Here is a 27,660-nt window from a genome sequence, read left to right as displayed (position 1 = left end):
CCACCCTTATAGGAAAGAATCTACACTGTATCCATCTCACCTTGCATATGTTTTCACTCTTCTCCAGAGAAGATGCTCAAATATATATGAAGGTGTATCAAAATCACATATAATGATACAATAGACTATACGCAATATACATTGTATATGCATTATATTTTCTTATATAATTATTAGAACCCCAACTACCATCACTACTAAATACCCAGTTATCTCTTCATTGCCTCTTAAATTTGGTGACAAGAAAATAGAAAACTGGCTTTATTTAAGCAGCATTAATATAACTGTCTTGGGAGATTGGTGACCTCTTATGCAGGGGATGCTATCTTTCTTAATGAGTGAATTAAGCATCTATTTGAGGGTTTGATGACATATAGGCCCTTTCCCTCTAAAAGACATACACATGGACCAAGATTAAACACAATTTCAGGAAACTGGCTAAATCCCAAGTATGAAGCCCGGAGATGAATGGGACCCCAGATGAAATTCCTAATTTAATTATTTTCCTGCGAAGGCATAATTAATAACATCTCTAAAATCCCTCTGCCATATTTGATACTTTGGAAAATAAAATATTTTTAAATTAATAAAAATCACTAGTTTCCTCTATACAGTTTGCTCTACATAATGTTCATTAACATTATCTGTAATAATTAAGTAATAAAAATGCTCCTTCTTATAGATAAACTATAAACGTGAATGTTTTATTTTTTCCTCATTGATATAGTTTATGTGAAAGTGTCCTTGTGAGAAAGGCATCGTTATGCAAACTCAAAAAAGAATATACCAACACATCATAATTCTAGCAGGGACAAATGTAAGACAACTCAATCCTAAAGTGTCAATTAGTAAAATGCTACCATAAAACAAAAAAGGATAAAACTAAGGTTGTTTTCAAAAATGGCCAGCATGAGTTATATTTGAACAATTTTGATTTAAAACTTATGGATGAAAAAACGATGGATTTTGATTCCCTGAGCTATTGTCCACTCTTTAGTGTTAATAATAGCAACAGAATAATGGCAGCTTCCAATGGTTTAGACATTATTTTGTGCCAGATACTGTGCCAATTTATCCACTCAACTTTAAAAACACCTCTGAGGTACATGTATCTCTATTTTGGCATAAGAACAAGTTGAGAGAGCTAAAGTAGCTTCTTAACCAAGTTAGTCCAAGTTCCTAGAGAATAAGAGGTAAAATCCAAACTTGAACCCAGATCTATCTCATTGCTAGATAGAGTCTTCATGCTTAACCACCGAGTCCCTGGAATCTTCTCTCTTTTATCCTATCAACCTTGTCCTGGCCCCATATAAACTCTGTTCTGAATCCTCTGATGGGTTAAAAATAGAGTCGCTTCACAAACAATTTATAGCTTTATATTGTTGGTTAACTAGTCATTTTCACATGTCACCTTTCTAAATGAAATATAAACTATTTAAGGCTAGCATGTATTTTTACTCTTGTCCTATTTATTATAGAGCCCTGTTCAATAAAACGGGCATTTGCATGTAACTGAATTGGTCCTAGTAGAGGAAGTAAAGGCAGAGGGTGAGATGTGGAAAAGTAAAATCCATCTACCAGGGGCTACAATGAGTGGGCACATATGACATTTCAAGGTCACCTCAAATGATATTTCTAGATAGACTTTATATAACTCAGTGATTTCTTTCCTAGTACATAATTTTTATGAAAGAAACACTTAATAAAACTAAGTTATTACTACAAAAATGAACAGTTCAATAACAAAATTACTGGCAAATTTAAATGTCATTTTGCCCGGCCAGCATGGATCAGTGGCTGAGCGTCAACCTATGAACCAGGAGGTCACGGTTCGATTCCTGGTGAGGGCACATGCCTGGGTTTTGGGCTCGATACCCAGTGTGGGGTGTGCAGGCAGCAGCTGATAAATGATTATCTCTCGTCATTGATGTTTCTATCTCTCTCTCCCTCTCCCTTCCTCTATGAAATCAATATAAATATTTTTTTATAAAATGTCTTTTAATTTCATCTTAATGTCAATAAGTCAAGTTTAAGGAAGATGGTATAATTCACCTGAATTAATGGCTACTTCAAATGGTTATTCCAAAGCTTTCTGAAACAATGTCTTCTTGGTAATGACTTCTAGAGGTTACTTTGGCTATCTTATATGTTAGTCCACCATCCCATACACATCATATATAGATTATTCTAAGTAATTTTCACATGTCACTTGGAGAAAGTCAATTTTTAAATACTTCTGAATGGTAATGATTGGGGGAAATAGTAGTGAGAATTATGTCTTCTTTTAATAAAAAAAAAATAATAGCATTAACATGACATGCAGTGTAGTACTGAGGAAAAGCGCCGGATATGGAGTTAGGAGGCCAAAGTGCAAATCCCAGCTTTGCCCTGTGCTGGTTGTTTCACTCTGGATTATATTCTCTGTAGACTTAGGGTGAGGACATGGGTCTTTTATAGCATTGCTGAAAATTTAAGTTAACAGTAAAGCAGAGTGGACTTCAGATGAAATAAATGAATAAATTCATTAAAAAGTTAATCATAACCTTACAACAATGTTCTGCCAGAAAAACTGTTTTAATAATAGTAATGTCAATAATTAATATTCAGGGATTATTCTATATTCTATATTCACTTAAGGAAAAACATTAAAATTTTTTCAAATGTGACTTTTATATTTATGAGCCTCACCTCAGGTCACCTAAATGTCATATTTTTTATTTGTCTCTAGGAACTATAATAATGTAGGAACTGTAATGTTACAGGATATTGTGGCGATTAAATTAGATATTATGTGGGAAAGTGCTTTGAAATCTATTCTCACACACACACACACACACACACACACACACATCTTTGTTTCATAATAAAGTCCTTCTTTCATTGCTTCCTGTTTCTCAGGATCACCCCAAACTGGAGAGAAGTTAAGAAAGCAAAACAGAACCAACAAACAAAAATTTCCAGTTGGCTCACATCTCACATTCTTAAGGGGGTGTGTTTGATTAGGTAAGAAGGCTGCTTTGACCTAGTTTTGGGAGAATTGCTTTTTTGAGCTTCTGTCTTAGCATCTGCATATACAGAAACATTTCATTTCAAGCATGATAGATGCTTGAGGGGAAAAGGCATGCTCCTTCTGGCCAGGACCACCACCCAGAAGGTGCTGCTTGCCACTGGTGGGATAAGATTGGTATGTGCTTGCTTTTCGGTGCTTCCTCCCTGTAGCTACCCAACTTCCTGGAGCTATTCTAGAGCTATCTTTCAGAGTACACTGGATGTTTGAATCCACTCATGGTGAAGTTACTCAGCTCATATTGCAGAGCTACTCCCAGGAGTCCAGTTGCCTAAGGACATCAACAAAGGGCTGCCAAAATGACAAGGGTCAGAACAGGCCCCTTTCCCTACTTTTGCACATGCTGTTTCCTTTGCTTGGTATGTCATGGTGTCCACCACCCTTTCCTGCCTGGCTAACACTAATTTATTCTCCAAACTCAGCTCAGAGGTCTCCTCCTCTGTGCAGCTTTTCCCAATTCCTCCCACATCACTTCATTTTCTTTTATGGCACCTAATTTACAGAATGGGACTTTATAGGGTATGGTGGCTATTATATTTCTAACTTGACTAGCAGGCTGTCATTTCTGTTTGGAAACAGAAACATACAGAACAATGTAAAGAATGGATAATAAGAGAGAATGCTGGAGTGTCAAAGTGCTAGGAGGCTGGAGGTGTCACGTCTTAGGGACCTGTGCCGGGTGCTGTGCTCAGCTGTCCAGTTTCTGACTACAGAAAATTTAAGGAAGGATGATAAAAATATAATACTATGATTTTTTTTTCTTTTGCAGCTCCTAAGGTCAACCATTGTTCCAGGGTATGATTTCTTTATATGGTATATTTGCCCAAAGGCTCAGGTGTCAGATTTATTTTTATAATATCCATAATGAATCCATTTATAGATGATTTACATAGGCCTGCCATGACCCAAAATCAGCTGAGATTTCAGGCATCGCTACCTGAAGTTACACAATAGTAAGTGCTCTAAAATGCAGAGGCATTCTAGAATAATCTTTAAAAAGCACACACATCTACTTCTGCTTTTGGATGCTAATTAAAATTCCTTGGGACAACATGCACAGAAAACTGGTGTTTATGATGAAAGCACAGAGGAAAAGCATAGCAACATGAAGGATGATTTCAGTCCCTGAATCTCTACATTGTTTATAGGATAAAAGATGTCTAAGACTTTCAAAGCATAGTTAATAACTAAGCAGAGAGTGTGTACCCATAGGACTTGGAGAAGAAGGTTCTAGGGCATTAAAACACTGGATGCTGGAATTATTGAAATAAACAAATGGTTCCTGAGCCTTTGTTAATCATCAATCAGAATGATATGGGACTTTAATTTTAGTGCAGGTTCCTAGGGCCATGTCCTGATTCTGATTCTGTACAACAAAGAGGAACCCTAGAAATTATTGTTGTTGTTTTTCTTTGTTAAATGAATGTTCCCCTAGTTTTTCTGATGAGTGGCCAGCTTTGAAAACTGCTGGTATAAACCATACATTAATAGTGATCTTCAGAACATTATAAAGTGATGAACAAAAATAGGCACAGAGGCAAAGAAGCATCAAACAGAACAGACTGTCCAACTACAGCAGGAAGGCTGGGGAGGGTTGGCAGGAGTGGGAGTGGGGGTGAGGGCATGTGCCATGTGCCAGGGGTAGAGGAGGCCAGAGGAAGGTCAATGGGGAAAAAAAGGAGACATATGTACTATTATTTGTAATACTTTAAACAATAAAATATTTTAAAAAAATAATGATCTTCAAAGTATAGTGTAGGAAATTTGGTGTGCATGCAAGATGGCATGTTGGGACGGAGAAGAAGTCATTAGGAAATCTATATGATGTATTGATCTTATTATTATTCAACTTTTTATTTTAAAATACAGACTAACTGGAAATTGTAAAAATAGTACAAAGACTCCCATGTACTGCTCACTCAGCTTCTCCCAATAGCAACATCTGATAGAGATATAACACAATATCAAAGCCAGGAAACTGACATTGCTATATTACTGATAACTAGCCCTTGTTTGGTTTTCATTTTTAACCTGCATTCATTTGAGGGTGTTTATAATTCTTTGCAATTTTATTTCATGTATAGATTCATGTAGCTACCAATACAACCAAGATAGAGAACTGTTCCACCACCACAAAAAGGCTCCCTGTGGCTTTTTCTTGGCTTGAACACCCACTCCCTATCCCTCTCCATTCCCCATTCCTGTCCCCTAGCAACCACTAATCTGTTCTCCCTCTCTAGAGTTTTGTCATTTCAAGAATGTCTTATAAATGGAATCATACAGTATATGTAACCTTTAGATTGACTTATTTTTTTTATTAAGCATAAGCCCATAAAGTCAAACCAGGCTGTTGCATGCATTAATAATTCATTCATTTTTATTGATGAATAGTAATATTCCATTATATGGATGTACCAGAATTTGTTTAAACATTTACCCATTGAAGGTCATTTGGATTTTTTTTCTAATATTTTGCCATTATAAAAAAGTTGCTATGAACATTCACGTAAAGGTTCATGTGTGAACATAACATTTCATATCTCTGGATTAAAGGTCCAGAAGTATAACTGCTGAATCATATGCTTAGTACATGTTTATTTTGGTAATAAACTACCAAAGGGTTTTTCAGAATGGTTATCCCATTTTACACATTCCTGCCGCAATGTATGAGTGATCCAGTTTCTCCATATCCTCTCAAAGCGTGTTTTATGATTTTTTTTTCCTGTTCTAATAGGTATGTGGAGATATCTTATTGTGGTCCTATATTTATTTTTATTCTCAAAAAATTAAACTTGATCAGATTTAAAATATCAGGCAACAACAGTATTGCACATTATCCTATATAATAAAAGAGACATGGTAATTAGCCGTAACTTCACTACCCTCCCCATTGGCTAATCAGGGTGATATGAAAATTAACTGCCAACCAAGATGGCGGCCAGCAGCCAGGCTACTGACATGAACAGGAGGCTTGCTTGCTCCAGTGACGGAGGAAGCCAACATTCCCCGCCTGCTGCTGCTGGGCTCTGACCTGCTCTCTAAGAAACATTGTTACAAATATAGAAGCTAAACAAAACCCCAGAAACCTGCTTTCAGTCAGCTGGGATCTCAGAGCTGGAATCGCAACAAAGTTTCAAATACAGAAGGTAAACAAAGCCAGAAACCTGCTTTCAGCAGCCCAGGTCTCACAGCTAAAGCTGGCTCTCAGCTCCAGTGACAGCCATAGAAGGTAAATAAATCCAAGAATAAAAAAAAGGAAAAAAGGAGAAGTTGGGAGCTTCAGTCACCCGCCAGCTTGAAAACGGCCCTCAGCCCCTCACCCAGACTGGCCAGGCACCCCAGTGGGGACCCCCACCCTGAAGGGTGTGTGACCAGCTGCAAACAGCCATCATCCCCTCACTCAGGCTGGCCAGAAACCCACGCGGGACACCCCACCCTGATCCGGGACACCCTTCAGGGCAAACCAGCTGGCCTCCACCCATGTACCAGGCCTCTATCCTATATAGTAAAAGGGTAATATGCCTCTCAGCACAGGGATCAGCAGAGCAGCGAGGCCTCCCAGCACCCGGATCAGTGGAGCAGCGAGGCCTCACTGCACCGGGATCAGCTGAGCAGCGAGGCCTCACTGCCCCTGTGTCAAGCGGAGCCCCGAGGCCTCCTAGCATTGGGATCAGCGGAGCAGCAAGACCTCCTGGCCCCTGGAGCAGCGTGACAGGGGGCAGCGCCCAAACCCCCTGATTGCCCTGCGGCTCTATGTGTGATAGGGGGCGGGGCCACAACCTCCCTATCTGCCCTGCTCTGTTCCTGACAGGGGAAGGCGCCCCAACCACCTGATTGGCCGGCTCTGTGCATGACAGGGGGAGCTCCCCAACCCTCTGATCAGACCTGCTCTGTGTGTGACAGGGGGGAGCTCCCCAACCCTCTGATCAGCCCTCCTCTGTGCATGACAGGGGGCTGCGCCCCAACCCCCTGATCGGCCGGCTGTGTATATGACAGGGGTGGCACCACAACCCCCTGATCCACCCTGCTCTGTGCATAAAATGGCTATAAATAAATACCTCTCAATAACCCTAAATGTAAATAGATTAAATGCTCCAATTAAAAGGTGTAGGTTAGTGGAATGGATACAAAAATATGACCCAACTATGTGCTGTCTATAAGAGACCCATCTCAAAACAAAAGACACACACAGGATGAAAGTGAAGGAATGGAAAAAAATTTTTCCATGCATATGAAAAAGAAAAAAAAAAAAAGCTGGAGTAGCAATACTCACATCCGACAAAATAGATTTTAAAATCATCATGCTAAGCAAAATGACCCAGTTGGAGAAAGATAAATATCATCTGATCTCACTTATTTGTGGAATATAATGAACAACATAAACTTATGAACAAAAATAGAGCTGGGGGGAGGGGGGAATATACTATAATATAAAACAAGTAATCTTATTATTTGCAGATTTTTAATATGTTAGCACAGTTTTGGTAATATTATTATACTTAAAATCCTCTTATTCTTGAAATATTAATGTTTATGGTATGCAATATTGTACATAAGATCATTTTTCTTGAATAATTGGCGTTTATGGCATGAAACATTATCATATTGAAAATCATTTTCTTGGGATATTATTATTTATTGCATGTAACATTATTATATTTACGATCGTTTTTCTTGAAATATTAAGGTTTATTGCATGTAACATATTTTAAATCATTTTTCTTGAAATTAAAAAAAAAAACCTAAAAAAAATATAATTAATACTACTAACTAATTTTATAAATGAAGGTTTTGTGGAATTTTAAAGTGTCATGCCCAAAGTCAAATGGTTGAAACTGAGGCTTGCATGTAAATACCCTATTAAGTCAGTGCTGAAACTTGGCCCTTTTGAGTATTAATAAGGCCTATGAATATTTCGTAATCTCTGATGTCACCCAAAGAAACACAAGTTCTTTTCTCTTCAGGAATATGCAATATTAATTCATACAATTAATACCTGATCCTTTAATGAATCAACAGCTAGTCCTTTTGCCCTCTTGAGGCTCTGCAAGTTAAAACTCATGTGCTGCACACTACAGCGATAGATGAGGCTCACGATGCTTACCCTGAACAAAAAATGGGGCAGCCACTCAAGTTCAAATCCCATTAGAGTTCCCGATGTTTCAATGACTATGTGACTGTCCTCATGATAGTCCATGCATAATTAAAACAAACATCTGAGAAACTTCAATTGCTCTTCTGTGAGTGCTGCCAATGTAACAGAACTGTCAGGACACATAAAGAAGACATCTCCCATTTGTTCCTCCAAAGTCACAGTCCAGATTCTCTTTCATGGCAGGGAACAGAGGCTGGGACTCCAAACACTGGAGAGCACACAGCAGGTCTAAATATTTAGGTATCACTGTTCAGAGTTCACAGTTCTCATACATTTTCAACCACCAATTACTCCAGTTTAAAAAAAAAACAAAAAAACAGAAAAGAAAAAGCTTTACTAACTATATAAGTAGAGAAGCAGCACCAAATTGGCCTGTATGCTCAACATTAAAAATGGTAGGGAAAGTCCATTCCAAATAATGTCGTTAATTACATTGCCAAAGGTGGCCATCCATTTCCCTCATGTTTTAGCTATCTGTTGAGAAACCATATGCTCTGTCTAACCAGATTACATTACTACACATCACTAATGGCTAATTTCCTACCAAGTATCAATGATCCAGGATTCATTAATCCCTAGGAACCAAGCCTCAATCTGCCTCATCCATGTGAGAGAGGAGAGATACAGTGGAATGAACACATTTAGGAAAGCTGGGGCCTAGACCCAGTTCAGTCCCAAGCTCTTGGATAACTTTGGGAAGCCATTCTCTTCCCTTCCCTACTGAGTTTCCATGTCCAGCAAGTGAAAGAAGTGGACTAGATAGCCTTCAAACTCTTTCCTAGTTCTTCTGCTCAAAGTTTTTGTTCTGAAGACATGGAAAATGGCCTTGGCATGAATGCAGAATGGAAATAAGCTTGGCTGCCACCTCCATCACAGGAGACTCAGTTGTTCACACTGGTATTTTGTTCTAGTTACTATTCCTACTCCAAATCAGCAATGACTAGCACCTTCCATTCCATTATTAATGGATTAATAACATTAGGGTAGCAAAAATGCACATAGAGATCTAGTAAAAATCTCCTTCATTGCCCGAGCCAGTTTTCTCAGTGGTTAGAGCATCAAGCCAAGGACTGAAGGCGAGGGTTCCATTCTGGGCAAGGACACGTATCTTGATTGCAGGCTTGATCCCCGGCCCCTGGGGTCAGTGCACATGTGGGAGGCAACCAACTGATGTGTCTCTCTCACATAGATGTTTCTCTCTCTCTGTCTCTCCCCCTCGCTTCCACTCTCTTTTAAAAAAATCAATGGAAAACATAACCTCAGATAAGGATTAACAACAACAAATAATGATAATAAAGTGATATCTCTTTCATTTAATAGAAGTCATTCCTCCATTCTCATCTGACTTTACAGATCTAGGTGAAGCAATGTGGGCAGAAATTGAAAACGGGTGCCTTATTTATATTATATAGTTATGTAGAAGTTAATATATGTAGAAATAGCATGTGGAAAGAGCAACCATTTTGAAATTAATTTCAAAAAAAGGATCTTGGAATCATAACATAATGGAATGAAAATGAATAAGGCAATCTAGCCCAATCTCCAATAAATGGAACCCTTTAAAATCATCAAGAGTCCTAGATTTGAAGAGCAGAGCTTAGCTCTACTATTTTACCAGCTATGTGATTTCTGAATAAGTTATTTCACTTCTGGTAGGTTACCACTCAGTAATATGGCAGTAACATCTATTCCACCTAATTCAGAGAGCTGAAGTAAGAATTTTCTTTTGAGAATTGAACAATATCACTATGTAAGCATGGTATGAACTATAAAGAATTGTACAAATACAAAAGTATTATGCTGAAAGGGTCAAATTGAGTCTGTACCCAGCAGATTTACTTTTTCAAAAATCTTAGATTTAAAATGTTTTTAAAAATTTAGAGATTGGAAAAAGTCAACTCCAGGCCACAAGACAATTCCAACTTGACAAACATGCAAACTTTACAAATCCTTCTATATGGTAATCTATTGTAATAAAGGATAAAAAATGACAGGAAAATTTCAAAATCCTCAAGAAAATAATGTATAAGTAAAGTAGGAAATCTCACTTTGTTTGGTAAGAAAGATCTAGGCCCTATTTTGCCATCAAAGGCTTTGTTTTGGGGATTTTATTTTGTTTGTTTGTTTGTTTGCAAATTTGAGGTAGAGATGGCAGAGATTCAGATTATAGAATAAAGAACACTACTGACTAGTACCTTAAAGACCAAAAGAAAAACCACATCATCCTGTTGCCCTCATTAGTCTACAATAGAAGGTGATGAAACAAAACCATACATACATACCCAAACCATCCCATAAAAATGACAAGGACACTTAACATGGAAAAATCTGTATGAAGAAAAAACTTTACATATATAAATGAATATATAAGCATATAGTAGAAGACACAAAGGCATTTGGAAATGCAGGGACATTCCAAACAGGGAAGGAGACACAAATTGTTAAAAAAAAAAAAAATCAATGAAAAGTATGCATAAAATAAAAGAACCCTAAGGCCTAAAAAGCTACTAACTGGGGAGAAAAAATCACACCCCACTCTTAAGTGTGCCAAAGTCCTTTAGAGAAAGATTATACGCAGAATACTTTATAAAAGAAAATTATAACATATGGTATATAAATATAAGTTGATGTGGAAAAATGTGGGTACTTTTCCATTTTCACAGTCAGAATTAAAAAATGAGAAAGCAAACTCCAGAGATGACAGATATAATAACCAAGGTGAGAAATGTAATTGGTAACTTCAAGGTAGCAGTGAAGCAACTCCTGGGCTAAAAAGCTCCAGGAATGAGTAAAGGAGGCTAAAAGTAACTCTAACTCTTAGGTTGAGCTGCAGAACCATAAAGCTTAGTAAGTATTTGAGAAGCTAGAACCTGTGCCTGGATAAGCAGCTTTATGTTTCTGTGGCTTAACTATCATCTCAAACATAATTGAGTACCTAATATGTGTCAGGCACATTGCTTGGTGCTGTTGGGAGTAAGTCCTGAGTCTGCTAAAGCAGATAGGTTCATACCCAAGTAAGTCAATTAGAAGACACATGAAAAGAATGGCAGGAGATGCCTAAAGAGGTTGTGGCATGGTGAAAAGAGACCTCACTAGAATATAATACAAGGTCCTGGGTAATGCTGGGCTCAGAGAGTACCTGAGGTCTAGTGCCAACTCAGCCCTGAGCAGGCTGTGCATCTCAGAGCAAATCGTGTATACTCTGCACTACCACTCTCACATTTATACCAGGAAAAGGTGGACCATGTGACTTCTATTAGTCCTATCCTTTTATATTTTCTATTGCATTCTTGGAGGTCAATCTCTGCATTAAGCTATAAATAAAAAGACTTTATGAGACAGAAATTCAGGAGAATATAAATTAACAGCAAAAGATGGTGAGAGCTGAGGCAGAAGACCATGGCACAATCCATTCACCCTGTAAATAAAAACTGTTACCTACTCTCTGGGGATTTCATTAATGGCACAGAACATTCTAAATGGACAGAAATGAAAAAGAAAATGGATATAAACTTTCAAACATATAAAAATTTAAGCAAAAATAACATGAATTATAAAAATGTTTTGAGTAACAAAGAATGCACTAACATTTAAATTAAATATAAAGTAAAGCAAATTTGTATTTCTAACAAATATTATGTCATAATATACAGCAGATGAAGAGATGTAGCTGCATTTTAAAAAGTCTGAATATCCATAAACCTTTCCCCATATTTGTCTTTAAAATGTATGTATGCAAGGGAAATGTTTTTTTCCCTTCATGTATTCAAAAAAGGTTATATTAAAAAGAGAGAGAGATTGGCAGAATTGCAAGAAAGAATCAAACCTTCAGAAATTAAATGAGACTGAGCTGCTTCGCATGAGGATTCCATATTCCAAACTGTTTATTGTAGGAAAAGAATCACTGAGTGCTGTCTTCATCCATCCAGCCACCCGCCATCCGCCACCCATCCAAATATATACATACATAAGAACATACAGACATACATTTGACCATACACAATCGTTCCTACTAAAAACACAGTAGCATAATAAGAGCCAAGAGGAACATAAGGACGAGTGAGAAACCATGTCTTGTTGCTTAAATGGGGAAACAAAGCTTGCATTCTCACAAGGAAACAGGAAAGAATCTCTGTCATATGGGGCCCCAGTGCCACATTTGCCATGAATAGGATAAGCAGTGTAGCATGCTGGGTAAGGACAATGGCCTCCTTTCAAAAACTTAGTAGCCATGAAACCATACAGAATGACGTCTCTCCTCTCTAAGCTTACATTTCTTTATGCAAAAAGACACGTACTACATAGAGTTAAAAAGAAGGCAATGGAATGATAATGAAAAAGCACAGTGCCTTACAGACTACATTTTCAATGTCTGACAGAGTAAGAGCAGGAGAAATAACCCAAGTAGAAATTTGATAGTCAGAGTAAGACATATGTGGGAACCCAGGGAAGGAAGTGATGATTATTTCTGATGTAGGCCAGGCTTAGACACTTTGGAGAAAGTGATTCAAGTAAGATTTTGATAGGTGATAAAAGGTGTGGAATGGCATGTTACGAAAAAGCAAAGAGCTGAGCTAAGAGAGGCAGAGTATCAGAGATTACACCAGTGTCCCTAGAGAACAAGAGAGACAGTACATGAACCTCACACAGTGCAGTAAAGAAGGTGGAGCAGCTCAAGGCAGGGAGAGTCACCCAAGAGCTAACTCACCGCAATTCATAACATTCAGAGCGAAGAAGGCTAAGGGAGACCATTATATGCAGCTCTCCTCCCTCTCCTGCATGGCATTCATTAGCTGACACTTAATATAGGACCTGACCCCTATATTGGTTGTGCATCGAATGTCATACCCATAACCACTAAGGCTTCCTCACACATTTGTCTTCTACTCGATAAGGGACCCCGTCTTTATTCCTTTCATGTTAGAGGGAGGTCCATTTTAGTTCTCCCCAAAAGTTAGGAGACAAAATAGCAATCCCCCTGGTGAGCAGAACAGGGGAAACATTGAGAAAAATAAGAAGAAGAAGAAGAAAGCCAACATATGGCTCTTCTTGGGAGGAGGGATTCTCTTCCAGATCCCATTCCTGAGTTCTGCAATCACTGAAGAACAATGAGGCAAAGAAAACTAGTTCCAGGGAGTCCTGATTAACTGCAAAGCTGCAACCTCCTGCAAGGTCAATGTAACTTCAGGCACTTTGGTGGGGAATAGCAGAGCGCCAAGGGCATTGTTTATTGTTTTTCCACAGAAGCTCTCTGATGGTCTGGACATTGCGTTTTCTGGAGAAAAGATTCCGAAAGACCCATAGCCACAGCTCACATGTGCATGCGGGTGACTGGCCTCCCCACCATCTGCCTAAGAACACAGCCCCCCTTATACATCTAGTCATCTGGGCCAGGCTTCTGATTTCAGTCCTAAAATACTAATAGACTAGTAAAGTGTTGACTGGGGGCAGGGAGAGGACTAGAATGAGAAAAGAGAGGCTGAACTCTATCACGGAGTGTGAAAAGATTTCACACAAAATTGCTGTAACAAAAACACTAATATCATCCAAGAAGGAAGTAAAAACATCCTGGATAGAATACCATATTTTTTTTTTTGAAAAAGCAGGATGAGGGGAGGGAGGAAAAAATAAAGAAAGGGGGGCTGAATCTTCTTTCACTGCCACTTCTGTCTCAGCAACCAGAAGTCTAATGTTCTTCTGTTTGTTAGTTATAACACATTCTTTCATGAGTTTGGATGAACTGCTGACATTGATTAGCTAAATGTGGCATCACTTCATCCAAACAATATGGCTTTCTTTGTGCTTCCTATGGGGTTTAGCCGGTTGAATGTGCACATACATATATGCCTAGGATGCTAAGCTCATGCAGATCTCCAAACTCCACTTGATGTTAACTGAACGTACTGCTATTAAAACCCCTAACACAAGGCTTCACTCACATTGCTCAGTGTGTTTCTACACATACAGATCTCACAGAGCTCTCCAGATAACTTCATCCTACAGAAGATTAGAGGAGCAAAAACATAGCCAGAGAAGTCAAATCAATTTTAGGTGTCTTATTAGGTTCACTTCATGTGGGTTTCTCTTTAGAGTACATGGCAGCAGTTTGAGACACTTGTCCAATGGCAAGGGGGAGAGTCCACTGGGGGGTAGACACATTTCTGCAGGACAATGGGAGGAAGTAGAGAATAATGCAACAGGACAGTGAGTTACAAATGAAGAAAGCAGGGTCCTAGTTTTGGCTCTAGCCTTTACTCATTGTGTAACCATAGCCATATAAGAGGTCTCACTCTCTTTACCCTAAAAGAAGAGTTGGCTTAGATGGTTCCTAGGTGTTCTTAGATGTCAACCAACTATAAGAAACATTACAAATTTTTGAGCTACCTTTATCTGACTCATTTGGCTATCAATCACTTTTATTATATTGAGCTCTCCCTCCCACTTTGGCTGCCCAACTCTGAAATACCTACACTTACCTTCACCTCCAGGTTGCTTGTATGGATTGTACTTGGGCTTTGGAGCAACTACTGGTGCAAACTTTTTGGGTGGCTGCTGTGTAGACACTGAAATGCTGGGGGTCCCAAAGGAATGTGTGGTCTCCATCCGTGCAGGCACATGGCCTAGGGGCTCACCAGTACTTTTGGGTGGCAGCCAAGATGGGTGAGACATTGTTGGAACCTGAAATTTAAAAAAAAAAAATGCAGTTGTTTTTATGGAAGCATGAAAACGAGGCAACAATAGCTTAATTCATTGTTATTTCATTTTAATCCATATTCAATAAAATCTTGAAAAAGCTCTCTGACAAGAAAAAAGAAGAGAGAAGATGAAAGAGGGGAAGAAGAAGAGAAGAAAAATTGAGCACTCCGATGAACTAATCTTAAATACCTCTCTTCTAACAGGTACCTATTCTAGTGCCCAGCACTCCTCAGACAATAGCTATAAATAAGAAATAATCCCTAACCTGGAGGAGTTTCTATGGTAAGAGAATCTTATACCAATAAGGTTGAAGAAAGCTTCATTTGTATTAATGATCTATTCAAATAATTATCACACCAATTAAATGGTGATATGTACCTAAATGAGGTGATAAGTTATCTAAGTGAGGATTAAAAAAAGTGTTGCTGCAGAAAAAAGTAAGATCACTCCTTGCTAGCAACAGAAGGCCTCATTGATTCAGTGACCTTCAGATAGAGCCCAAGTGCTGAGTAGAGGGTGGGCCTGAACAATGTTAGCAAAGTTACATGTACACAGGAGTTACATTTAGTGTGGGTAGAGGAGGAATAAGAAAAAGCTAGTAAAAGCTAAAATGTGGAACAGAACCAGAGCACAGTCAGCTTTGCCTGCAAGCTTGAGCTTAAACTTATTGAGGCACTAAGGAACCTCCGAAAGTTTATTCTTGAAACAGGGCATAAAAAGTACTTGGCAAGATACTTTAAAATGGTCCCTCTGGCAGGTGCAATTCTACCCCCCACCAAGGGGCACTTGGAACTTGGAGGATGAGAACACCGTTTGCCACTATGCTTAGCATAGTTACTAGCACTTAGTGGCCAGGGGCCAGAATATTCAATACCTGCAATGCACTGGTCAGTACCACATGACAAAGAAATGCCCCATGAAGAACTATGCTGAACTGATACCACACTGGACCTTTAAGAAAAACTTAACTAGGAGGGGGACAGACCAGCCTAGACCAGGTACTGTTCTAATCAGATTAAAATTCACAATGTGAGGAAAGAAAAACAATGCCTCTTGTGTCAGAGTGAGCCAATCACCCCTGCAGGCAGCCTGCAAGCTGGGGCTGAGCTCAGCTCAGTGACTGCTGTTGGGGAAGGCTCTCCAAACCTGATTGCAAGAGCTCTCCAGCCCAGGGAGGCCCGGAAGGCAACCTCACCCGCCCCAATCCCAAATCCACCCAGTAATTTATTAATTGAGCTGAATTAATTGAGAGGGCTACATGATTACCTCCAGATGTCTGTAAAGACAATGAGCACTAGAAATGCAGAAAAAAAATAAACACCTCAGCACGTGGCATGGAAATGGAGAGATGGGGTAAACGTGAAAGAAGAGGTACGGTGTTGCCTGGGTGTTAGCATCAGCTCACAAGGGATAAGTGACAAGATCTTGAGCAGCCTCCATGGCCCTATCAGGTGCCTGAGGTACTTCCACTCCCTCAAAATTAAGATAAAAACTCTGTCCTCCTCAACTCCTCCTCCAAGTTTTTATGGCAATAAAAAAAGATAACAATATTAAAGTGTTTTATATATTGTAAAGTGCTATTCAGAAGAAAAAGAGCAAACTGTTGAGGGTATAGTTTTCTCAATTAAAAAAAAATATATATAACATTGACCTGGCTGGGTGGCTCAGTTGGTTGGAACATCCATCGACCCATACACCAAAAAAGTTGTTGGTTCAATTCCAGGTCAGGGCACCTAGCAAGGTTGGGGTTTGATTCATGGTAGGGGCGCATACAAGAGGCAACTGATCGATGTTTCTCACATGCATCATTATTTCTCTCTCTCTCTTCCTCTCTCTAAAATCAATAAAAAAACATATCCTCAGGTGAGGATTTCAAAAAAAGAAAATAACATTAATATCAATGAAAAGGACTTTAAATTGACAATCAAGAGGGTTTTGTTACTGAAGCCAGACACTAGCTTTTCAGTTTGGTTACAGGGCCTTTCTTCCCCCCCCCCCCCCTATCCTGTGCACACGCTGTGCACATATACATTTACTAAATGGTGAGTCCTTGAAAAGGGCAGGGAGCATATTTTACAAATTCCTAAATCATCATTGCAAGGCTTAACACAAAACCAATGTAGAAAAACATCCTTGAACAGCTGGCTTACTCATGGTTGTTAAATCCTAGATGCATATTTAGAATCATTTGAGATAAGAAAAGAAAAGAAAAGAAAAGAAAAGAAAAGAAAAGAAAAGAAAAGAAAAGAAAAGAAAAGAAAAGAAAAGAAAAGAAAAGAAAAGAAAAGAAACCAAAACCACATCCATCACTCAGGGTTGAGGAACATTAATTTTGGTTTTTATTTATTTTAATTTTTAAATTGATTCTCGGTCTTCTACTAAAAAGGGATAAAAGAGTCTGTTCTGCTTTCAACATGACTCAAGTGAGTATAAGTGGGGAGCAAGTAGAGTAAAATAAAGGTTTGGAAATTTTAATGCACGGTGCACTTTTGTAGTATAAATTTTATTTGTACATTTTTTAATGGGTTAATATTATCCTTGCCACTTCTCTGTAACTCTAAAGTTATTTCAAAATGGAAACTTTTAAAAAATGGGTTAATATAGAATGCAATGATTTTGAAAGCAAAGAAGCACATTTCCAGAGCAATCCCACATTGCCAGCTGACTGTGGAATCCTTCTGGGAGAATATGAACAATGTAAACTTAAGCATCTATATGGAAACCACTGACTCCACCATCTTTTCTGCCTTCCACAGCACCATCTATTACCCCCACACTGCCCTCCCCATGGAGGCTCCACCTCCTCTGAATGCCAGGGTCTGGCCAAGTCTCTGTTGCAGATGATCTTCACAGCATCTTCTCCTATCATTTTTCAGAATGTCAATAGTGGCCCAGTGACATCATTCCCAGGATTTATAATGAATGTTCATGACCCTGAACTTTGCTCATGCTGTGCTCACTGCTACAATGTCATTTCACAGCCTTTACTTTCTACTGAGCCTTTTTTTTTTTTTTAATCTTGACCCAGCTCAAACATCTCTGATGCTATAAAAATTTATCCCCAAAATGAGTAGCTTAATTCTAGGGTCTTCTAGTATTTGTTTCATACTTATAACAGTCCACACAGAAGCTATTTTTTCACCTGCTGATCTGCTTTAATAAGCTGGAAGTTCCTTAGTGGTCTCACTATACCAGGGCTGCCTGGTTAGGAAGCTCTTATAAAAATATGCTATGCATGAATGGCTAAGTGAATGAAGGCTTATCTCCTTGGTTACTCATCCCTTTCTATAATCTATCTCCTTCCTTAACATCCACTAATATATTAATTTCTTTTTTCCTCCCTTGATTTAGCAATATAATGAATCATGTTGCTAGATTTCCAGAAATTGAACCAGCTTTGCACTTCTAGAAAAAAGTCCTATCCAATCTCAGTTGCAGTGTTTTGATGTGTCAATGAATTAAAAGGATATCTTTTACAGATTTTTTTGTACATATAATCATAAGATTGTTCTGTAGTGTCTTTCTCTACTTGCTTTACTTATCATTACTAAGTTTGGATATGAGGGTTCTTCACCCTTTTCTACTCTTTACATTATTTTAATGATGAGAATGAAATGATGTGGTCTTTAAAGGTTTATCAGATTTCATTGTAAAGTCATCTAGATATAACAATTTCTTAAATAATAGATCTTAGTCATATTTCCAATCACTTCTATAATTGTATAGGTGTTATGCGTCTTTTAAGGTCATTTCTCAGCACTTATATTCTGCTGGAAATTCTACTAAATCTACTAAGTTCTACTAAATCCCTTTCAACCAAGCTAACTCTCCATTAAAAATGATGTCTATCTATGATGCATCATTTAGATCCTGAGCATCACTTCTTACTAGTCCTTAAAGACATAATCCCTGTTCTCCATCCTCCAGTTCAAGTTACACACCCTCTTACTCCACTCCCATGGCACCTGGAATACCACACTGTCCCCATACTCATCACACATCACTCTGCCTCTCGGTTCCTCTGTATCTCAAACTAAATTATTGAATCCTTGAGAGGAGAAGTAATTATCATTCTCCAATCCCAGGGCCTAATACATGATAGGTACTCAAAAACAAATGTCTGTTAATTTAATAAATGAATATATTTATGTGTCTGGCACTGGAGCTTGAGATAAATCAGATTTTCATCCTGTATTCAGGTGAATCAAATTCCACCCTGTTCTCAAGAAGCTTAAAGCCTACCTGAGGTAGATATATTTATATATGTGACAAGAGAAAGACAAAAAAACACAAAGCATACAAAAAAATCAGGGTATTTGAAAGCTAGATGGTTCTAAAAGGTAAATGGAGCAACAAGGATAACACTTGGAAATACAGTGAACTCAAGGAAGAAACAAGGCATTTCTGTGAGGCAAGGAGCAGTCCACTTGTACTAAAATGAGGGGCTCATGAAGAATACTTAGGGAAAATGTTTGGAAGATAAAATAAGCTTGTGCGTGAAAGGTCTTATATAGAGAAATAAGAAGCTAGAACTTTTAACTTTGAACAGGAATGTAATAAGAGTGAAAATTGAAGGTAAGGAAAGTTAATCCATGCAGGATGGATCCAAGGAAGGCAAAAAATAGGATAGAGTCTTTAGGGCCCCAGTTCCAGTCTCAGCTCTGCCAGCATAACCCTCAGTAAGAAACGATACTCATTTGCAAAATGAATGTCAGTAAAGTCACAATCACCTCTAATATTCTATAGTGTTTTCCTTCTCTGAAATCTCCATTACAGCTCTTCATTTTGACAAATGGGTATGAGGGAGCATCACAAGTTTGGTGAAGGAATAAACTAGAACATGTCAGTTGGGGTTTCTTAGCTTCTCAGAGAGACACCCAATGTAAATACAAAGAAGCTGTGGTGAGAGCTAGTTTTGCTGGACCAAAACTTACCCTGCTCTTACTTCCTCTGGTTCTAGATCAGTTTCACTCTAAGTTTGTAATCATCATGAAAGCAAGAAGTGAAAGGGAAGATCTCCACAGAAGCTCTGAAAATAGACAAACATGAGAAGAGAACAAGAGAGATAGCAGTTCGCTCAGCAAAATGCCTGCTACTTAAGGGAGTCAAGGAGCCGGGGCACCCAACCACTGGTCTTTTAGGAACTGTAGTCAAATGCAAATACATTAAGAAGAACTGAAGAAGTTTCCATTATTACCCTCTCTATTGCTTGTCTGTCTCTTCCTAGTTGTTCAGCAGGTACAAGAACACCACAGACTGACAATAAATAGCAAGTGTTTACTAAGCACTTACTATAGGCTTAGCAATTTTCCAATGGCCACATAATCTTCATAGCCATTATATTATATCATTATCCACATTTATCAGATCTGGAAACTAAGGCTTTAAGAATTAATGTGCTCAAATATCAAAACTAAAGCTTGGGCATAGGTCTTCAACCACAAGTCCATGGTCTTTTACCATGGTCCCACTCTTCTATTTGAAAAACACAATCCAAAGGAAGCCATTAGAAACAGACTTTGTTGTTATCTCTATTACTAGTTCCTGAATCTTACTGCCATAATGTCTTCTCTATTCTAGTCCATCAAACTTACACCATCATGAGCCACAGGATCACAAACTGATGAAGACAATAATTTAACCATAAAAAATCAAGGCACAACAGAACACAAAAAACTACAAAAGGCCACATGGTAAACAAGACCCTTCCTCTACAGGTGAGAAAATACCAGGCCACAGGTAAAGTGACATTAAATACTAACAAGCTACTAAAACTCTCTAGAGATACCAAGTAACTGTCCTCATTGTTAGTCACATAAATAGAACTAATTAGTATTGGCTCAAGTTTCCCTTCTTTCCTAAAATCAATATTGTACTCTTCTTTAAACATTTACTTAGTTCATCAAAGTTTAAAAACAACCAACCATTACGTGGTATCATCTAACAACAAGTGCTATAAGCTTGAAATAGTGGTTTTCAAAACTGTCTGTATGCTAGTCTCACCTGGGGATCTTTATGTATATATTTTCAAGGGCTGAGAATAACTGAATTTGAGCATGTATAATAATCTTTAAATCGTGTTGTGTTATCCCCTAAATTTCCATTGGCAGTTAAACCAAGACCTGACTCTTGGTCAGTGTTTGCTGAATAAGTGAATGATACTGAAGAAAGACTGAAGATACTGAAGGTATTAATATCACTATTAGTGATAAAAGAAATGAGGGGCTGAGGTATTATATGACTTAAACATCAGAGCTAGTTGATGGCAGGCTGAAGTTTAGGATTCATTTCCCTTAGTAACAATTTCATTTAAATAAACAATTAATATTTAAATAGCACTTTCCTATAACTTTGATTTTTTTCACTATCTTTCCACATTATAGCAAACTATTACCTTCCTAGAATTTCAAAACTCTCCTGTTAACAATCTATTAATATGATACAATGTGTTTCCCTATGTAGGCTACAGCTATCCATCCTTTGCTACATCTTGGTATTCAGCTAAAGGATGCCTGATCTTCCGAATTCAGACTCAGCTTACAGTCTTAGATATGCCATGAGGTCAGAGTTCAACCTTTGTTCTCTATGGTCATAGTGTCCTCCTCTGAAAAGAACACAACACTGAAAATGAAGTGGTGGGTTTAGATGAGTACAATGGCATCTCTACTCACACACTCTTATGATTCCATGAAAGATCCTGACTATAAAACAAGCCCTCCCCTCGCCCCCCGCCCAATAAAAACAAAAGACATCCATGGAGGTTCCAAATCCTCCCTACTTTTCTTACCTCATCAGTGAGGAAGCATGGCCTTTTGTTTTTTCTTTTTCTTTATTTTTTGTCACCAGTTTCCCTGACTTTTCAATCAGCCCCATTGTGGGAGGGAGTTTAAGATTGATTTCAGAGAGATTACCAAGGTATCACTCAAGATTTATTATGCACGGATAAATAAGTACTTTAGGCAAATCTTTTCCAAACGATGTAGGTAAGTCCCTACCAGTGTAATTACAAAGCAAATATGCCCTGGCATGTGATGGAAGCATGGGAAGATAACGTTAAAGAATAAGGCAGGCTGAAAATTACACACAATTGTTATTTGAATAGCAAATGTAATCACTCCTGCACTGATGCACCAGGTCAGATGAGAGAGCCAGAAGGGCACACCAGAACCTGCCATGGGCTGAAAATGTCAATGTATTCACTCAATTTCTCTTTCCAGGCAGCTTTGGCCCAGCACTGGCTAAGTGCCCCACTCTCTGCATGGACAGCTGGCATTACTCAGAAGGGGTGACTAGAGAACAACTCTACAGAAATGCCAACCCTTTATATAGACTATCTGAGAGACATTTGGAAATACTGGAAAAATCCCTGGACTTAGATGCAATAAACTTCGGTGCAATTTCTAGCTCAGTCACTAGTTGGCTCTATGATTTTATCCCCTAGACTTCCTTGAACCCCAGTATCTCTTCCTACCTGTAAACTAAACATTAGATGCCTGCTACCATTCCTTCCAACTCCCATGCTCCATGATTCCTCCTACAACTCTGCAAGTTTAGTGAGCTGAGGTTTCTTACAAAAATACCTTACCTTCTAGGAGTCCCACTGACCATGGAGTGTAGAGTATACAGTGTAGAGTGTAGGATAAGAATCTGCCTTGCACAGAGTAAATATGAATGCAAGTTAAAGCTAAAGGCACAATCCTCAATAGTGGCAACACTGTTGGTTGCCAACTGCATTTGAAGATCCCAGGTAAACTAAGAAGCATCAAGGGAGAGAAGCATCAGTCCAGGCAACTAAACTATTGTCTCTGATAAAGAAGAGAGGCAAAATTAGAGCCATAGCTCCACACTGCACTTTCACCTCAGATTCAGAATGTCACATGAAAAGGGAACAATCAGCTCTGACAGGGAAACAATACCAAAAAGACCAGGACTCTCAGGAGAAGGTAAAGGAGAGAATGAAACTAAACCAACGACTAACCAATTGGTCTGTGTGGCCGCAGTTCCCATCAGACACGGAAGAAAAAAAACATGATGCCAACAGCCAGGACAGTGTATTCAATGCCAGGAGGTCATAGAGTCCCAGCTGGGAGAAATCTTAGGAAGTAATTTGTTCCTTCTAATTTGAATATTCAAAAACCAATATTTAAAGAAGCTAAAGTGGCTTATCAAAGTTATCATAGCAGCTAGTACATAACAGAGGCAGGATTCAAACACAGTTGTTCTTCCAAAAAGTGTTAGCATTGGAAAAAGTTTCACTAAAAAAGCTAGTAATTGTTTTGATTGTTGGACAACAACTAAAAAGGGTGGGTAGAAGTCACTGAAATGAACAAGGAGTAAAAGTTTCCCTCCCAAAAGAGTCAGCACCCATGTTATTAAAAATAAGCACAGAAACCATGTGACCCCCAACCTTGCACTCTAGGTCACATGTAACAACAATGGTTCTACTTGGCTGAGTGACCAAGAAAATGTTTACCCTCTCTAGACCTCAGTTTCTCCAGCTCTAAAATAATATGCATTAAGAGGATGATCTCTAACATCCTTCTTGCAACAACATTTATGCTCCGCAGTGGTATGGCTAGTCTGTAGGATGTGCTATGCTTTCAAAAAATGTATTCTGAAGAAGGCTTCTTCTATGTCTCTGATTCTAACAACAGATAATTTTTCTGTAGGAAGCTGAGAGAAAGGGGCAAACAATACCTTGAGCCCTTTGAGCTCAGCACAACTACTTCTCAAAGTGGAATTCTGGATTTATAAAGACAAGGTTCCTATTTATAAGGGTTTTAAACTCCTGGTTTATATATTACCCATCCACTAGGATGAAAATGTGACAGTGGGGAAAGTCACCAATGTAATCTTTGATGAGGCCTGGTAATCTCTTTGGTAATATCTAGAATTTTCTCATTCCAAACCCACCGCAAAGAGGGTAAGTCCACAAGGTAATTGCTGCTTGCTTGTCTACATTCCCCTGACAGCTTGTTCAAACTTGATTTAAAACACACAAACACTGAATTTTAGTTATCTGTTTGCAAGTCTGTTGTGCCCATTAGGGCCATGATATTTCATTAGCACATGAGGAATGTTTTAATAGATTTTAATTTTTAATAATTTTGTTTATATTTTCCTTTATTGTAAATTCATGTTGGTAACCCAGTAAAAGTAAACAAAATAGAACAAAAATAATTCTATTTTAGATATAAGTTGCAAAAGTAGAAATATTTAATTTTGTCTTCAATGAATAAGTCCACTTTTTTCTTTTTTATCCTCACATGAGGATATTTTTCCATTGATTCTCTTTTTTATTTATTTTTCCTTTATTTTTTAAATCTTTATTTTTGAGGGTATTACAGATGCCCTCCTTATTCTCCCCATTGCTCCCTCCACCCAGTTCCTAACCCATGCCAGGCTTCCACCACTATACTGTCTGTGCCCATAGGTAAGACCTTTGGTTAATCTTTTTCCACTCCCCAACCCCCTGCCCTCTGAGATTCGCCAGTTTGTTCCATGTGGCCATGCCTCTGATTCTATTTTATTTATCAGTTTATTTTGTTCATTATATTTCTTGTTTGTTTATTTTGATTTTTAGATTCAATTGTTGATAGATATGTATTTATTACCATTTTATTGTTCATAATTTTTATCTTTTCTTCTTCTTCTTCTTCTTCTTCTTCTTCTTCTTCTTCTTCTTCTTCTCCTCCTCCTCCTCCTCCTCCTCCTCCTCCTCCTCCTCCTCCTCCTCCTCCTCCTCCTCCTCCTCCTCCTCCTTCTTCTTCTTCTTCTTCTTCTTCTTCTTCTTCTTCTTCTTCTTCTTTTTCTTCTTCTTCTTCTTCTTCTTCTTCTTCTTCTTCTTCTTCTTCTTCTTCTTCTTCTTCTTCTTCTTCTTCTTCTTCTTCTTCTTCAAGAATACCCTTCAACATTTCATGTAATCCTAGTTTGGTAGTGATAGTTAAAGACAAAGAGCATCTTTAAAGCATCAAGAGAAAAGTAGTTAGTTATATACAAGGGAGTGCCCATAGGACTATCAGCTGATTTCTCAACAGAAATTTTGCAGGCCAGAAGGGAGTGGCAAGAAATATTCAAAGTGGTGAATAGCAAGAACCTATAACCAAGATTACTCTACCTAGCAAAGCTCTAATTTAGAATTAAGGGTCAGATAAAGAGCTTCCATTAACTCTTAGAAAGATTGGAAGGGAGAGAGAGGGAGAGAGAGAGAAAATCATCAATGTGAGAGAGACACATCTATTGGTTGCCTCACATATGCTCCTGTTCCTGGGTGGAGAAGGAGCCTGTGATGGAGATATAAACCCTTGCCCATAATCAAACCCAGGACCCTTCAGTCCATGGGCTGATGCTCCACCCACTGAGTCAAACTGGCTAGAGCAAATGAGTCCACTTTTGACAAATCTCAGGCCATATTTATATCTGACAATACTACATGTGACTCTGCGAAGCAATGTTTATTCAGGTAACATAAATTGCTAAGAGCAATTATAACAACAATACATAGAGCTAACTATTATACTTCAGCCTTCTGAACATCATATTGTGCATAAGACCATCACCTATCAATTGTGCTGTTTGTACTCTATTGTCACAACAACTGGTCATAAACTAGCTTACAGCCTATGCATACGAGTCTGGACACTGTTATTTGAATTAATGTTATTGAATTTATGTAATGATATTATTATAAAGTTTCCAATTTAATCTTTGTTTTTCTAATACTTAATTGTCATATTAAATTTTTGTTAAACCCAAAATTTTCTTCATCTTAAGGTTAAAGTATAATGACATTGTTAAATAAAAATGCCCAAATATTAGAAAAATAAAAAGAGAGAAGAGAGACAAATTTTCAACCTTCACGACCATGAGAATACTGGTTTAGAAAACAAAGAGATTCCACTTCATGCATTTTATGTTCTAAAATAAAAAATAAAAAATTGTTTTAACACCAATCCAAGAGCCTGAGAAATGTCTCAGTATCTGAAATGGTATTAAAAAACAGACAAGCTTCTCATAAGAATGTGTTACAAATTCAAATTATGTAAGAGAAGCCAGTTTTGCAATTTCACATTTAATGGCAAAACAATTGAAACCATTTTTAATGGGTGACCCTTTTCTTAAAACATATTGGAAGTTGTTCCCTTTTATTTCAAGATTTTGAAACAGAGACTAAAACTCTATGCAATGACCAATGGCAGTTGCGTGAAAGCAAGCCAGGCAGTTTCAGATGAGTTTCAGAATGACATCAGTGAATGTTATTCCCTTTTAAATTTATCTCGATGAGAGTTTGGGTGTTGTACCTTCTGCATTTTTATCAATTATTGACCAGCATGCAAAAAAACCAAAAAAAAAAAAAAAACACAATATGTGTAGAATGTACTGAATTGGCTAATATTCTTGGGAAACAAAACATACACTTACTGTAGACATTTTTAAGGTAGTAGCTAAAGACATCACAGTTACCAATAGAGAAGTTTAATATCCAAGTTGTTAATGAAGGTTTTTCTTCTAATGTGGAGCTTAAGTTGACATTTAACCACCATCTACAAGTTTGCTTATACATATCCAATGACCAGGAGCTCATAACTTCATAAGACAGGCCCTTCCATGGCAGAAAAGTTGTAGCTGCTAGAAAGTTATGTGTAGCTGAAACCTGTATTCCCATGAGAATCAGCTTCTGTAAACATAATCCCTCATGTAGAGCTGCTCTCCAGGTATTTAAAATGATTTTTAGTTTCCTATTCAGTTTACTTTCCTGTGTTCTAAGTTTTAAAAAATCCAATTTTTCCTTCTCTTTAACTAGTCTTAGAGCTTTAAGACAATAACATAAAATTTAAAATCTCAAACCAATCGTTTTCAAATATTGCTTTAGCACAAAACTGTTTCTTCATGCCAACTCTTCCCCAAAATCCCAAGAATAAAATAGATGAATTGATAAAACAGTTCCTCAGACTTTATTTAAATTTTCATACATTGGCAGACTACTTTTCACTTGTAGGGGATGTACAAAATGCATTACCGTCATCATAAGGGGATTGATTCCAGGACGCCCCTCAGGTACCAAAATCCACAGATGCTCAAGTCCCTTATATAAAAAGGCATAGTATTTGCATATAACCTTTGAGCATCCTCCTGTATACTTTAAATATTCTCTGGATTACTTATAATACCTTACATAATGTAAATAACATGTAAGTTTTTGTTATATGTATTCTTTAGGGAATCACGACCAAAATAGTCTGTACATTGTTCAGTACAGGCACAACCTTTGTCGGCCTACCTACAAAGGTACACATCAGCAACAGCACACCTTTTTTAAAATATCTTCCATCTGCCATTGGTTGAAAGGGCGGATTGTACTCCCCTTGTCTTCCTATGCTGTCTATGCTATGAGCCAGGTTGAACATCAGCTGCTCTAAAATGTCAAAGAATTGATTGTAAGTAAATAAAGAACAAAGATGGTGTCTTTTTAAATTTCCTAGTGCCTACCTAAAGCATAGTCTATCTTATCGTAAATGCCTAGCAAGTGATTATTAGATAAAAGAGAAGGTAAACTCAAGGATTTGGAATACAAAAAGGAAGGCTCTGCTTCTGAATCATTTTTGTTCCCATTTCAAATGTGTTCGCTACAGTTCCTTATAATGAAGGTGACCACACATCCAATTTATGCCTGCTGTTTCGGTATGATTATTAACAGTGCCTCTTCTCACTCTCAGAAGTGTCCCAGTTTAGATTATAATGT

At 38.0% G+C, this 27,660-nt stretch overlaps 1 protein-coding gene across 13 annotated transcripts in view; it reads right to left on the bottom strand.

Annotated features, from left to right (window-relative positions):
* Nucleotides 1-27,660, bottom strand: part of LPP (LIM domain containing preferred translocation partner in lipoma) — a 665,671-nt gene that overhangs the window by 418,501 nt on the left and 219,510 nt on the right. For 11 of the 13 annotated variants that reach the window (XM_059687357.1, XM_059687359.1, XM_059687351.1 and 8 more), the window contains one exon: nucleotides 14,699-14,900. In XM_059687357.1, the coding sequence (XP_059543340.1) occupies nucleotides 14,699-14,891 (193 nt within the window). In that variant the 5' untranslated portion in view covers nucleotides 14,892-14,900. Of the gene's footprint in view, nucleotides 1-14,698; nucleotides 14,901-19,852; nucleotides 19,948-27,660 lie in introns of all 13 variants that reach the window. The other 2 variants (XM_059687363.1, XM_059687360.1) reach the window with 1 other exon arrangement.

Source organism: Myotis daubentonii, chromosome 3, assembly GCF_963259705.1.
Source record: "Myotis daubentonii chromosome 3, mMyoDau2.1, whole genome shotgun sequence".
In the NCBI taxonomy this organism is placed as follows: domain Eukaryota; kingdom Metazoa; phylum Chordata; class Mammalia; order Chiroptera; family Vespertilionidae; genus Myotis; species Myotis daubentonii.
Note: the sequence above shows the minus strand (reverse complement) of the source record. Positions and strands in the feature narration are given on the sequence as shown.